General features: G+C 38.9%; 1 protein-coding gene across 3 annotated transcripts in view; it reads right to left on the reverse strand.

Moving 5' to 3' along the window:
• Positions 1-15,456, reverse strand: part of PTBP1 (polypyrimidine tract binding protein 1) — a 41,092-nt gene that overhangs the window by 14,866 nt on the left and 10,770 nt on the right. For 2 of the 3 annotated variants that reach the window (XM_034437652.3, XM_087894301.1), the window contains exons 3-8: positions 12,328-12,403; positions 9,542-9,714; positions 9,196-9,342; positions 3,975-4,145; positions 2,685-2,795; positions 1,411-1,585 (exon numbers count right to left, since the gene is read on the reverse strand). In XM_034437652.3, the coding sequence (XP_034293543.1) occupies positions 1,411-1,585; positions 2,685-2,795; positions 3,975-4,145; positions 9,196-9,342; positions 9,542-9,714; positions 12,328-12,403 (853 nt within the window). The remainder of the gene's footprint in view (positions 1-1,410; positions 1,586-2,684; positions 2,796-3,974; positions 4,146-9,195; positions 9,343-9,541; positions 9,715-12,327; positions 12,404-15,456) is intronic. The other variant, XM_034437653.3, reaches the window with a different exon arrangement.

Here is a 15,456-nt window from a genome sequence, read left to right on the forward strand (position 1 = left end):
CAGAGTTCACTCTGCCAATTATTTCCAGTAAAGGCTTCTGCCCACTAATTTTACCTTAAATGTGTCACATGATTTTTTTTACTCTTCATAAACAGTTGTCTCACAGGAAATGAAGGAAATTCCCCAGTCTTTTCTTTCCTGATCAATAGAGCCTCAGGTGCCTCTAGAACACCACTCAACACATGGCTCTAAGAGAACTTGATACATCTTTTACATCAAGGGATTTTTATGTATGCAAAGGAGGAAGACATATGAAAGGCTTAACTGTACTGAGAGTCTATTTATGAATGATAATATAACTTTAAACATTTTATTTCATTTGTTGTTTGCTGTTCTTAGTGATTGATTCCCACAATGTTGAATAATTTACTAAGACTGTTAGTAAATTATTACTATTATAGTAATAATTTTAGTATTTGTACTAAATACTAATTTACTAATGTTAGTAAATTATTACTATTACTAATAATATATTACTATTATTCTTCTCTTCCTTACTAGTATCAATCTCTTCCCACTTATTACTATAACCATTTTGCTTGTATCTTTCAATTTATATTTTTTTATTTGTTTCCTAGTACAATTTGATAGCTTATTAGTAATCTTGACTATCACTAAGTGTTTTATCTTTTTATTCTTGATGAATGTATTTTATTCTCCTTATGTACACTGAGAGCATATACACTAAAGACAAATTCCTTGTGTGTCACACAAGGCCAATAAAGAACTCTATTAAAATTCTATTCTCTTATTAACTATTTAATTGTTGGATTTGGATATTAATATTTTCACCTACTAACAAGTGAAAAAAAATACAACCTTTTACTTAACAGTCACAACTGGGAATTTTAGTAGGTAAGTAATGGTTGTTAAATGAGTTATTGTGTGATTGGACCCATTTTATGACTTCTTTTTAAAAGGGTCATCATGGTCACTAAACAAATTTGGCTTCCCCAATTAACTTTGCCTGTTGGAAGCTGGTTGAGAAGGGCACAAATTGCAATCACTTGACTTTAAGATGCTGCAACTACTATAAATGCAAGCCAGTTGCAAAACACCCAAACACATGGCCATAGGGAGGTGCAATGGTTGTAATTCATTTTTCCTGAGGCCATTGAAACTTTGAACTGTTGGTAAATGAACAGTCGTAAGTTGTGGACTATCTGTACCTAGTTGTTTAGGATAACATAATGCCACAAGCTAGCAGAACATGGAAAGGAAGCTTGTAGCTACATTAGCACTTTGTGTTTGTCATCTTTCTGTCCTTACAAGCACTGTATAAAGTAGGGTGATCTGATAGGAGGAAGAAAAGATGAAGTGGGCTACCTAATTTGCCAGTTAATTATTGCTAAGAAGAAATAAAGATTATCACAGATTTCCCAGTTAAAATTTTCCTGCTCAATCCCTTACCAAAAGCAGCTGCCATGGTCTGATCAAGGGAAGGTTGGTTGTCTCCAGAAGGCAGGTCTGGCCTGGTATAATCTCTGCTCTTATCGTTGTTGTATTTTACATTGAGGCTTGTGAGCTTGGAAAAGTCAATGCGGAGGGTGCAGCAAGCATTGTAGATGTTCTGCCCATCAAGAGACTATAGAAAACCAAAGCAGAGTACATCTAAGTCAAGCAAGTTACTCCACATCCATCCAATGTATAATCTTAAGAGAGGAAGTCTTAAGAGAGTGCCCATACAATTGTTTGCAAAGACTTGACAGTTACATTTAGATGAACATGAAGATTAAATCTTTAAATCTCTGAGTAATGTACATTATAATGTAATACAATGCTGTAGCTAAAGTTTAATCTAGAACAATCCTAGATTAACATGTTTTAGGTCCGGGGTATTTGCAGGACCATCTCCTACCCGCCTCCCACCGTCCTGTTCGATCTCACAGGGCTGCCCTCCTCAGGGTACCGTCAGGCAGACAATGTCAGCTGGCGACATCCAGAGGTAGAGCGTTCTCCGTGGGCGCCCCTGTCCTCTGGAACGAGTTACCCACCGAGCTTCGGACGGCACCTGATCTCTGGTCCTTCCATTGGGACTTAAAGACCTGGCTGTTTCAACAAATGGGTTGACCTTGATCCTTGGGTATTTCTTATTTTGATTGTCGTTTTAACTGGGTTTTAATCATTTTGATCTTTTATTATTTTATGTTTTTAACTTGTGTTCGCCGCCCTGAGTCCTTAGGGAGAAGGGCGGCATATACATTTTTGGTAAATAAATAAATAAATAAATCCTGTATTCCTCTGGAAAGAGTACACAGGAGCAGGCAATGTCTCAGAGGATGGAAATCAGTAGCACTCCTTGTTCTGCTTTTCCAACAATGCCTTTCCCTGCTATGTAGTTTTAGCAAGATTTCCTTCTTACTAGTGTTAAGGGATATGTACTATTCCTTACCTGGTCAAAGTAATTATATTTTTTCAGATTTAAGCCCTTTCAAAATTAACTTCCCAATTAACAACTTAAAACTCTTATGTTTAAAACTTAAGACCTAATTCATAAAATTTGCATGATCTCTTTCATTTTCTAAAACTCACAACATTCCTCTAAGTCACCCAAAATGTCCCAGACAGTACTAGTCATAATGGTTTTAGTTTGGTCCTGCTGCATAGGCTTGCTTCTTGTAATACATTTGTATAATATGTTGAAGACGTTATAGACTGGAAACAAAAACAAGAAAAGAACTCACCAATTTGGCATGCTGGGCACTCACAGGGTCTGCATATTGCAAGAGTGCTTGAAACTGGTTGTTCTTGGTAAATGTGATTATTTTCAGCACTGTCCCAAATTTGGAGAAAATCTGTGTTCGCACAAAACACAAAGAAGTCATAAAGTGATTGCTTCCAAGACTTTTCTGCAAGTGTGAAATAGGTTGGGGAATGATAACAACTTAACACAACAGAATTACACCACAAACTTCCACTTCCAGAGGAAAAAGCCAAAAGATTCCAACACGTAAAGGAGCTACTGACAAATTCTTTTTGAGGAAGAAGTTACATTACGTAAGTCATCTTTGCCCAGTCTCAAGGGGCAGATCACATTTTTTGCAATTCCATCTTGAGTTTAGCAACTCTAGGTGGCACTAGAGATACAGTAAAAAGAAACCTTGTAGGCCTCTTCCCCAAAATTTCCTTCATTTTGCATGCAGTGAACCAATCGCTTCTTCCAGAGCAAAGCCTGCTTGTAAACATTTACAGAAGCATGATCCCCATGCTTTGCTTTCTGATAATATTTTAGAAAGACTGGAGAATTTTTTTTAACATAGCCACACAGTGGTTTGGATTCAATCTACAAAAGATACATCAATACATCTGAAGATTGTTTTTTTGTGATCTAAGCAAAAAACATTAGCTTCCTTAAGGTATTGCAGAGAGGTGCCACATTTGAGACCTTTTATGTTCAAAAACATGTTCCAGGGATTAAATCCAAAGTGTTCCCCAGTCCTTGTGAAACAATGTCTAATATATGTAGCAATGCCATATTAACTGATAAGGACACAGGAACTCTTATTTTCATGGGCACGTGCCAGAGTTTTATCCAAAAGGCGTATCAGAATTTTTCCCTAATGCACCCATAGTGAATAAACATGAATTACACATGGTAACTAGAACAATGTTCCTCAAACTGAAGGTGTCTGTAGTGCAATTCCCAACAAGTCCCAATAAGCATGATAAATGGTAAAAATAGAAGCTAGAATCAATTATTTGGTGGGAGAAAGCAAGGTTAGAGGACCTAGATCTAACACAAAAGCAGCTTTTGGACCTCAAGAATCCAATCTATTTTATAAGGATGGGAATAAAAATAATGCCTTGTAAGTAAGAATATACTGTATATGCTCCTAATCTAAGCAAATGTCAGAAAAAAACAGCGTGAGGGTTAAAGAAAGAAACCATAAGTAGTCATGCCACTTGTGGCACAAGTTATCACAGCTAATTCTCTGCCACATGCTGGCCATTGAAAGCTGGAAGTCACATCTCACCTGATGGAGGACATCTAGAGTAACAGGATAGAAGAGGTTTTCCACAATGATCCTCAGGACTGGGCTCTGACCAGCCATGGCCATACCAGCATCCACAGCTGCAGCAGAAGCAGACAGTGCCAGATTCCCAGACTGGACAGAATTGACTGCTTGCAAGGCGGCTTGAGCACGCTATGGAATCAAACGTTTTAATGCATCAATAAAGTAATAAACAGAAAAAAGCACATATCCATTATCCTATACTAGCAAAATTATTTTCTTTCAAATTCTCTCAAATGTGACATTCAGTTGCTACTTTATGAAGAAAAAAATTCTAGAGATGTTGTCTTGCGATTCTGCCCTTTATAAAAGGATGATTCACAACAAATTATTAGGAAGAAGCTGGGTAATCTGCTCTTCATATAAGATAAAGGGTTTTTCAATGAGTGCAGATATGCAAACATAAAAAGAATCCAGAATACAGCAACAGGTAGTCCTCACTTAACAATGTTCATTAGGACCAGAATTTTCATCACTAAGCAATGCGACATTATGTGATAGCATCACTTAGTGATGGCAATCCAATTCCCATCAGTGAAGATGGCAGGTCATTAAGAGAGGACCTCACATGACCAGGAATTGCAACTTCCTGCCAGCTGCCAACAAGCAAAGTTAATGGAGAAGCCGGAAAGTCCCAGTCACAACAAGCCTGTTCAATGGGTGAACAGTGCTGCGGCATAGCACAAACATAGCCAGGCAACTATGTGTAGACTATAGAGTGTGGGCAGGGATGTGGGTGTGCACTACAGAGTACAAGATCCCTGGGATCTTATTTTGTCTGGTGGGGCTCCTTGGAAGAAAAACCTATGGGAGAGGGAGCAACCTTACCTGCTAGCTTCCCCATTGACTTTGCTTGTGGGAAGTCAGCAGGTAAGATTGTAGATGGTAATCACCAAAGCCACGGGATGCTGTAATCATCGTAAGCCATCATAAGATGGCTGTTTAAACTACTACTCATTCAGTGCTGTCATTGAATGAGCGGTTGTTAACCAAGGACTACCTGTGTTTTGCCTTAGCAATAATTATGAGATTAGCTGCAATACAATGTTTCCATGGTTAATGAATTTTTTAAAAGGCTGTAGTATAGGTCTAGCCCACTAAATCCCATTAAACCTAGGAAAACCTGCAGTCATATACATGTTTATTTAACACAGTAGCTATAAAACAAGACTCCAATCCAAATTATTGCGTCTAGCAAGAATTACTTTATTACAGGGGTTCCCCAACCTGCACGCTGTCGCCCACTACTGGGCTGTGGCCTATTCGCAACTGGGTCACATGAGTGGTGGGCTGGCGCATGCACGAGTGGTGGGCACCAACACTCACAGCCCGATTCATGCCTGCTACTCACAAATGAAGATTGCAAAAGGAAACACTGCTTTTTTTATTAGATATCCCCAGATAAGCTTCTCCCAGCCTGTCATTTTTGTATTAGCAATGTAAGAGTAATATCGACCGTTACTTCCTAACCTCAGAAAAATACTATGCAATTTGTTTTTTAGACCTCTTATGTCAGTATAAATCATAAGTCATTTTTTTTGTTTCACACATAAGTCTCCAAATGATTTCCAGTCAGCGTAAATGTAGATAACAACTTCACATCCAAATAATTTGATAGGACTTTAATTAGTTTTTCTTTAATGTCTTCAGCAGAAACCTCTGGAATAGCTACAAGTCTCAAAGAAAACATCTCAATTACAAGTCAGATTATCTAGTTCTCTTCGCAATTCTGTCTACAACTTCTGTTACTCTTCAAAATTTCCACTTCATCATTAATTTGTGTTATGTCTCCAGCACTTGTTTTACAGTTTCCCATCTTCTAGACTTATGTCATCTCTTCATCTTTACAAATCTTTCATCCATTTTTTTCAAAAGCTGTCAATTTAGTAGCAAGTGACTCAGCTAAACTACTCATTTTATGAAGCAAATCAGATATGATTCCTCTTTCTGCAGGTTGCTATAATGATCCTCCTCTCTCCTCTATTCTTTTGAAGTAGTTGCCATTATGGTATTATAATCCAAAAATAAAAATGTCCCAAACAAGGGAAAACGAAAGGTAAACTTCCCCTCTCCTTTCTCCCTTTTTTTAATCTTCCTGTGCCTTTAATACTTTAGACTCTAATGGTACTCTGTAGCTACAATCAGTATCACAATCCACATCCCCATAGTTACGGTCAACATCACAGCCTGGGTCATGTTATGCTTCTTTTGTAAAATCCACCAAATGTCTGCATTCTTTAATAATAAACAAAACATATTCCCACGAAGGTCGAGTTCGTTTGTCTTATTGAATTCCAATTTATTCAAAAGCACTTTCACTAAAAAAAAAAATCAAAATAACTGTTCCCTTTATCTGTTTCAAACTTTCTTACTTAACTCCTTGTTAAGCTTTTTGCCAGAAATTCTTAAGTCCTTAGCACTTTTTTTTTTTTTTTTTGCTTTGTAATGCAGAAATGACAACTCACCAAATGGAATCTTATTCTGCTGCCCAGAAAATCTCTCTTTAGCTGTAAATTAATTAGATCCAAAAACAATTAAGAAATGTGGTCCAGCTGAACTTTATGTCCGTATAGGCTATATTACAGTTGTGAGCTGAGATGGAATCCCTCAACATGAGCAGCAGCTGTCCAGAGTTCAAAATGGGCGATCACACAATTCTTCCTTTGTCCAGAGAGCCAGCATTCATCCTCTGGCTGCTGTTCTCCACCACAATGTCGTCCCCACTCCTTTAGAGATGCCTAGTTCACCGTGACCCTCACTGGAAGCCTTACCCATATTATTTTGTTTTTCCCAAAATCAAGAACAAAGCATTCACAATGCCAAACTATGGCTGACCTGAAACAATTCAGAATTGAAGCATGATGGTTTGTTTTCAGCGCAAAATACTTTTTCATTTCATACACATCCCCATTAAAGATTCTGTCCTGATCCAATTGTAGTGTATTCACCCAGTGAATCATGCTCCTTGACCAGGCCTGTCAAATTGGTGGCCCATGGGCCGGATACATCATTTGCAGGCCACACCTACCCCAGCTCCGCAAAGACAAAAATGTTGTGATATGTCACGTGACATGATTGAGTTTGACACCTGTGCTCTTATTATTTTACCCCTTGGAGGGTAGAGCCGAGGATTTTGTTCAATATCTGTATGACAAAATCACTCAGATTCGGGAAGATCTGGACTCCAACTGGGTAGTCTCAAGGGGAGGGACTGGGGCAGGTCTTGAGAATGTTATCTGGGATGAGTTTGATCCTGTGACCCCTGAGGACGTGGACAGGATACTGGGTAGACTGAACGCGACCACTTGTTTATTGGACCCGTGTCCCTCCTGGTTAGTGCTGGCTTCTCGGGAGGTGACACGAGGCTGGTTCCAGGGGATTATAAATGCTTCGTTGGGTGAGGGTGTCTTTCCTGCCGCCTTGAAAGAGGCGGTGGTGAGGCCTCTCCTCAAGAAGCCTTCCCTGGACCCGGCAATGTTGGTAAATTATCGTCCGGTCTCCAACCTTCGTTTTGTGGCGAAGGTTGTTGAGAGTGTGGTTGCGCAACAGCTCCCCCAGCACCTGGATGAAATGATGTATCTGGATCCGTTCCAGTTGGGTTTCAGGCCCGGGTACAGCACGGAAACGGCATTGGTCGTGTTGGTTGATGATCTCTGGAGGGCTCGGGACAGGAGGTGCTCCTCTGTCCTGGTCCTGTTAGATCTCTCAGCAGCTTTTGATACCATCGACAATGGTATCATGCTGCACCGGTTGGAAGAGTTAGGGGTGGGAGGCACTGTGTTGCGGTGGTTCTCCTCCTTTCTCTCTGACCGGTCGCAGTCTGTGTTGACAGGGGAACAGAGGTCGACCCCGAGGCCCCTCATATGTGGAGTGCCGCAAGGGTCGGTCCTCTCGCCTCTCCTGTTCAACATTTATGTGAAGCCGCTGGGCGAGGTCATCCGTGGTTTCGGGGTGGAGTACCATCAGTACGTTGACGACACCCAGCTGTACATCTCCACCCCGGATCACCCCAACGATGCCCTTGAAGTGATGTCCCGGTTCCTGGAGGCCGTACGAATCTGGATGGGGAGGAACAGGCTCAGGCTCAACCCATCCAAGACCAAGTGGCTGTGGTTTCCGATGTCCCGATATAGTCAGTTGGCGCCATCACTGACTATTGGGGGCGAATCATTGGCCCCCATGGAGAGGGCTTGCAACTTGGGCGTCCTCCTGGATTCATGGCTGTATTTAGAAGAGCACTTGATGGCCGTGACCGGGAGGATTTTTCATCAGGTTCACCCGATTCGCCAGTTGCGTCCCTTTCTGGATCGGGACTCGTTACGCACGGTCACTCATGCCCTCGTCACCTCCTGCCTGGACTATTGCAATGCTCTCTACATGGGGCTCCCCTTGAGGAGCACCCGGAGGCTCCAACTGGTGCAGAGTGCGGCCGCGCGGGTGGTAATGGGAGCGACATGGCGCTCCCATGTAACACCTCTCCTGCGCGAGCTGCACTGGCTCCCGGTGGTCTTCCGGGTGCGCTTCAAGATTTTGGTTACCACCTTTAAAGCGCTCCATGGCTTACGACCTGGTTATCTACGGGACCGCCTACTACCACCAATAGCCTCCCACCGGCCAGTACGCTCTCATAGAGAGGGACTCCTCCGGGTGCCGTCAGCCAAACAGTGTCGACTGGCGGCCCCTAGGAGTAGAGCCTTCTCTGTGGGGGCACCTACCGTCTGGAATGAGCTCCCCCCGGAGATACGGAGGATCCCAGATCTGCGCACCTTCCGCTGCGCTGTGAAGACCTTTTTATTCCACCAGGCGGGCTTGGCCTAATCTCTTCCCTCTTTTTAATATGTAAATTTTAATCTGTTTTTAAATTATTGGGGTGTTTTAATCTGTCTGGGCCAAAATGATTTAATTTGATTTTATCTTGTTTTTAAATTTTTTGTATCTATGTATTTTATTGTTTGGCTGTTCACCGCCCTGAGTCCTTCGGGAGTAGGGCGGTATACAAATCAAATAAACTAAACTAAACTAAACTTAATTATTCCTTCAAATTTGTTATAGCTGCCTGACTCCAATGGGCTCTATCACATGTCCTATTGACTATTATTTCTTTCCCTGTCCTTACAAATCCAAATTGTGGTATAACATGTTTGAAAGTATAAAATCTGTAATATTATAAATTTTGACTCACTGCCTGGTTTGGAGAATTATCTGTCTTCAATTCTTTGTGATTAGAAAATTGGATGTAGATCTGCTGACTCCGGAGGACAGGAGCAATTGTGGTGTAGTAGCTCACCATAGTATTAGCTGCTTCTTCTGTGTTCATTTCTATAAAAGCCTGGTATTATAAGGAACAAAAAAGATTATATTGCATTTGCACAAAGATTTCTAACCACAATCTGGTAAATCAATTTTTAAAAAACTGTCTCTATTCTCATATAGGCAGATAAGCCTTTAAATACAAAATAGAATCAAAGTTTTGGCATAGCTAAACTAAATTTTATTTAAAAATAAAATAAAATCTGAAAACGGCTTACCTGATTTTTTCCTTTTAACATTAATAGGTTTGTGACCTTCCCAAAGGGCAATCCCAAGGAAATAACCTCAGCTTCTGTCACGTCACTAGGTAATTTACGGATATGGATTACTCGTGATGGAACTCCTGCACTTCTGCTGTCACCTTTGAATTTTTTGCTATCATTTCCATTGGCTACAAAAAGATTACACAAGAATAGGTAGTTTCTGATATAATCAAGACAAATAGTGCATTTATCACAGATTAGAAATTGAACACAAGATGAGAAAAAGTTGGTCACTTCACTGCTTCTGTTCAAAAGACTACTATATAGCAACTTCCCTTTTAAGAAAATCTAGCAAGCCTGATCATATTATAAATTAATTGGCTCCAAACACTGCAGTGCAGTTTGCTAGATTATAGCAGAAATGCACAATCTGATGCCCACCAGTGTATCTGCATACATCTCCCATCAATTTTCTATTTTTAAAAGCCTATACTCACATTTAAAAACTGGTATGGAACATCAAATTAACCATTACAGTAAATACATCTCTCCAAAACAACTATTTCCAAAAGTTCCCCAGGGCTTTATTATTCATAAGATTTACAGGCATCTTTTTAGAAAATAAAATGGCAGGTAGTTGTTTTACTTTGGCATAAAAAGCCAAGTTAAATTACAGTGCTACAGGATATCCTGGAGTCTAATGGAGTCATGGATATTAATTTTGCACACTATTTAGGTTATTCTCCCCAGTGCAGCCATTTTGTAAATGTATACATCAACTCATAATAGCTATGTGATGAAAACTGTATGACACAATTTCAAGTTTCCAAATATGCACATCAGCAAAACTGTTACTTATAGAACAGACTAATTTATTCTAATGAGATTGCTTAATATAGTTAATTATATTGACATGGCCATATAAGTACAGTATATACAAAAGTAATCCAGTAAACTTCTACTTCAGGTTTTGCTACCAGCAGTCACCGTAGTAGCTTGTACACTGTAATAACCTATATACTGATAATCATAAAATTACCTTACCTTACTCATAATTTAAACTCAGATGGGAATTTCACCTCCTACATAGCTTTACCTCCATGTCTGTTTGCTGTACAGCAACTTGCAACCAAGAGTAGCAATTTAAGACTGGCAACCAATGGTGCTTTAGAACTATTACATACAGCTTAAGAACATGTTCACTAGCTAATCACCTAGCCCTAATAACAACTATTTCATAATGCTTCCATAATCACACAGTTGATCAATACAATAGCATTTTTATACTCCAACAGAGTTGGGCATGAGGCACTTAAGCATATGTTGCAATCCAAAAATATCATGATCTAGACAGCGAGGGCAACTTTATAATTTCATTTTACTTTTAATTCAGTCGCCTAGGTTTTTTTTTTTAATTTTAAAACAAACTTTATTCATTCTTAAAAAACATTTAAAACAAATATAAAAAAAACATACAAGTTTCTCTTAATCAAAAACAAAATTACATATACAGTATATATACAGTACTCAACTTTATCTATTGACTACTTTCTATTATTATATATACATATATACATACACACAGTGACTTATTTCCTTTTCTATCTATCTAGTTCTAAAGACTAACACCAGCAAATAGAAAGCAAACAAGCAAAACAAGGCAAGCAAACAAGCAAAAATAAGCAATTTATAACTTAATAAGCTAATTAGTTGATCCAGAATGCAATGGTGCCAGGAGTGATGGGCATGCCCCAGTATGTCCATGTTGCACCACTGCTTCACTATTATCAGGTGGTTTCCAGGTACAGTTCAAGGTCTGGTTATCACTTTTAAAGACCCTTTGGGATACTGCATTGGATTATTTGAAAGACCATCTACTCCCATGGTTTCTGCCTAACTGGCAAGATCAGGCAGTTGGTGAGCTAGATGCCATCCAGTATCTAGATCTAGAAAGGGTGTTCTCTGTCACGAAATCTGCCTTCTGGAACAATTTCCCCCCCCCCCAAATTTCTGTAACCACCTCCCTGATTTTTCAAACTTCTTTCAAAACTTGGTCTTGGGGTCAGGAGGTTGTAGAACTGCTATTGGTTGTATTTTGTATTACTTGATGTGTGCTGTGTCTGGACATGCTTTTTTTGTTTTCTATCCTTTAAGCCGCCCAGTGTTGAGCAATCTATTAAATAAGTAAATTTAAATAAATAAATAATTTAAATAAATAAATAATGCCAGACCAGTAAATATTGACTGGCTTTGTAAAACATGGTTAAATATTCAGAAAAATATCATTCTGCAGCAATAGATTTGCTACATAATGCCCAAAAGCTAGTCTTAAGAAGAAACTCTGATGAAACAAGACTGTAGGCACAACAGTGAAGGTCAGGAGAACAAAACCAAAATAAAAATCTCCAGTACACTTCAAACAAATACTATTCAGTTGCAGACATCGGAAAGTAGTCTTTATACGGTGATCTTACCAGTATGTGTCACATATTCAGAAAATAACCCTTACACAAAGACAAGTCCATTTTGCAATAATTTCCTTTTTTCTGCAAATGGCTGTTACTTGCTCTTCTAAGCTATGCAAAATATTTCATCTGCATTAATCACCTATATAAAACTTGAGACATTATTTCAGGTGTCAGCACTAGGGAACTTAGACTGCTGAAACCCTTTAATAAATGGCAGCAAAAGCTCCTTTGGAGCCAGTTGCTACCTAAGAAGTTCAGGTTGCCTTAGAGGTCAATTTCCCCTGGCAAGTAAATGCTAAAGAAATGTTAAATTCTTGGGGCTATCAGTGTTACCTGCAGAAGCAGAGTTGCTGCTCATGATAAAGGGTCCGTTAGTGACACAAGTAGAAAAAAGTTCGTCAGATCCCCGCTGAAAGAGAAACAGAAAGGGAAAAAAAAGTAAGTTGACAGCACTTTGCTAATTTCTATTCAGGTGCTATGAAAACAAGAATTAAAAGTGGTAGAGAAACTGAGATGGGTGGAGAAAGTAAAAGGAAAGCTTGATATTCCACTCAACCCTACATATAATGGAATCAGCAACAACATGTTAAGAATCATACAAGCAAGGAACAGAGCAACTCCAACAGTGCCCATAACCAAGAGTAAGATTTATATTCTGAAAATATAAGAAAAGAAACAATTTATTTGAATGATTGTTTAGGCTGCAGCCTTCCTCTTTTAAAGCAAAGGAACTACAAAGAGCCATAGCTTGGCTTTGCAACATGAAGGTAAAGTCAAGCCTTGCAATTCAATCCACTTTGAAACAATTTTTATTTGAGTGAATTATTAGTGAAATAGTAGGATACTACTCCCATATGAAAAAGGAAATAGATTCTTAGATGGACAGCAAACCAATTAAAGCGTGTGAAATTGAGTTCTTTCTCAAAATGCATTTTTCAAAAGCAGCATCTTTTGCCCCAAAGGTGACAGGAAAAAGGGGAAGGCATTTATGGGGCACGGTGACTCTTGCTTTATTGATAAGAAGGCCAGGGGGTTAAGTCTTCAGGTGCAAATGAGTCTGGCAACATTTTTTGAGTTCAAGCTTTTTCTCAGGCAGAAAGCTTGGCATTATCCACCTCTTATTGTAAGAGGAATACCTATCTAATTTAGCAGAAATTTGGACAAAGCTTGATATAGTCAATCAGATTGGTGAGATATCTAAATTGCAGCTGAAGCTTAGAGGTTACATGCCACATGTTTGCAAAAATAATATTTCTCTAGACGGTCTTCATTTGAGAAAGCATTGTAGTTAGAAGACAGATAAGGGAAACTAGGGAAAATTCTTGACTAACAGGGTCTGCAGGTTACTAGATATATTGGAGCTTTCTAATCATAGCATCTTTGGATGAGCATGTTGAACGAGTAAATGGCAGGATTCTGCCCATCCTAACTAATTCCCTTTTGCTTTTTCAGTAATAGTGATTTAGTAATGCCTATATAACGAAGCTCTGTAAAACATTGGGTATTTTAAAAAACATTGAAAGTCTTTTTATGTTTTGTTTTGTTTTTAAACATTCAAAATCTTTTTATGTCAACCAGTTTGCCCCATATCCATATCAAACCACAACAGACGTTTATCCAAATTGGGAACTGAATATTATGATCTGAATATATCTGTACCGTATGACGAAGGTGAAAAACACAAGGACTCTGGCAACAACTGAAGGATGTGTACGAAAAACCAGACTTAAGTGTGTCACATCACTTTTCATTCAGCAGGCCCAAGTAAGTTTCTTTTGCTCAGCCATCACATGTCCCAGCATGGTAATATCCTGCCCACCCCCACCCCCCGCCGTGGGCACACTCTGATTTTATATTGAAAAGGTGGCCACTGCTGCTGAAGAAGAGTAGCTTGGAATCAGTTAGTCATGGCAATAATAGAAGACATTGCCTAAAATTATGCAGCCAATACATATTTTCTATTGCTGCCTCAAAAAGAAACAAAAAACAAAGTTTCCAGAGATTGTAACATTTGCACAAAAAACTCGTATCAAAAAATGTAAATTTCTATATGAAAATTCTATTTTAACCCCCCCCAAAAGCAGCATTCCAAAATATAGTTATGCTGTATAATTAATCCACTAAACTAGTGAAATCAGCACTGTGTACAGGTAAGTCCTCGATTTACTACCAAAATTGGGCCAAAAACTTGCATTGCTAAACACAAGAGTTGTTAAGTGAGTTTTGCCTCCATTTTACAACCTTTCTTGCCAGTTGTTGTTAAGCTAGTTACATGCTTATTAAAGTGACTCTAGCTTCCCCATTGACTTTTTTTATCAGAAGGTCGTAAAGGTGATCTCATGACTCAGGGACACTGCAACTATCATAAACACATGCCAATTGTCAAACAGCCAAATTTTGATCACGTGACCACAGGGATGCTGCAATGGCCATTTGTGAAAAAACGTAACTCACTTTTTTCAATGCTGTTGTAACTTCAAATGGTCACTAAACAAATGGCTGTAAGTCAAGACTACCTACCGGTATATCTCTAAAAGGAAACGTTAGAGTTAAAATGGGTTATCTTTATTGGCTGGTGGCAGCTGAGGAGAGACAGGGAAGGTGCTGGGAAGATTGAAGGTGAGGCTAGTGGCATATGCAGCAATGAAATACTACCATTGGCTGAAAAAAGGAAACAAAGATTAAGTGCTAGGAAATTTTGGGGATAGGTGAGCTACCAGTCAGGGCCATGCAGAAAGCAACTCAGATGAGGAAGGGTGCAGAGAGCCTACCAGTCTCTGGATTTTGTTTTATCTGACTCCTAAAAATGATCCAGGTTTCAGTTCTGCCAAGCTAGGGCTGACTCCAGCAGAACTAATGGAATGCAGTGATTTGTTCCAAGTTTGAAACAAAACAATGTTTCCATTCCATGAATACCCCTAGTTATTACAGAAAAGTGCTGATTTACACATTTATTAAATGCTTATAATAGTTTAAAACATTCAACAGCTGGACAAATAAGCTAGAAGCACCTGTCCATGTAGGTACCATTTATTGGCCTGATATTACAAGTCCATACTGCAGTGAAAAAGAAAATATTTCAAATTTTAATAAAAACCTAGGCTAAATTATTTTTATATGAATTTATTTTAGTATCATTTTGTTTTTAAAGCAAAAAATCACAAGAAAAAAAGAATTCTATTATAAATGAAATACTCAATCCTATTATGAATTAATTTTATGATTATAACTTTCCTCAGAAACGTAAGAACGCAAGAAGGCCTCCTTTAACTCAACGTAACTTCATGGACTCATCATGTTGTTTGCTAAACATGATGCGTTTAGCCATTTATTATTGCCTTCTTCCCAAGTTTCCCCTCTCCCTTTTTCCTCTCTAAGCCTGTATCCTTGCCATTTCTTGGTTCCCAACTCCAGTACTAACCATGGCCAATGAAGCTTTTTTTTTATCAGCCACATTGGCTA

The sequence above is a fragment of the Pantherophis guttatus genome, chromosome 1 (genome assembly GCF_059756535.1).
Source record: "Pantherophis guttatus breed Tessera chromosome 1, ASM5975653v1, whole genome shotgun sequence".
Classification (NCBI taxonomy): Eukaryota; Metazoa; Chordata; class Lepidosauria; order Squamata; family Colubridae; genus Pantherophis; species Pantherophis guttatus.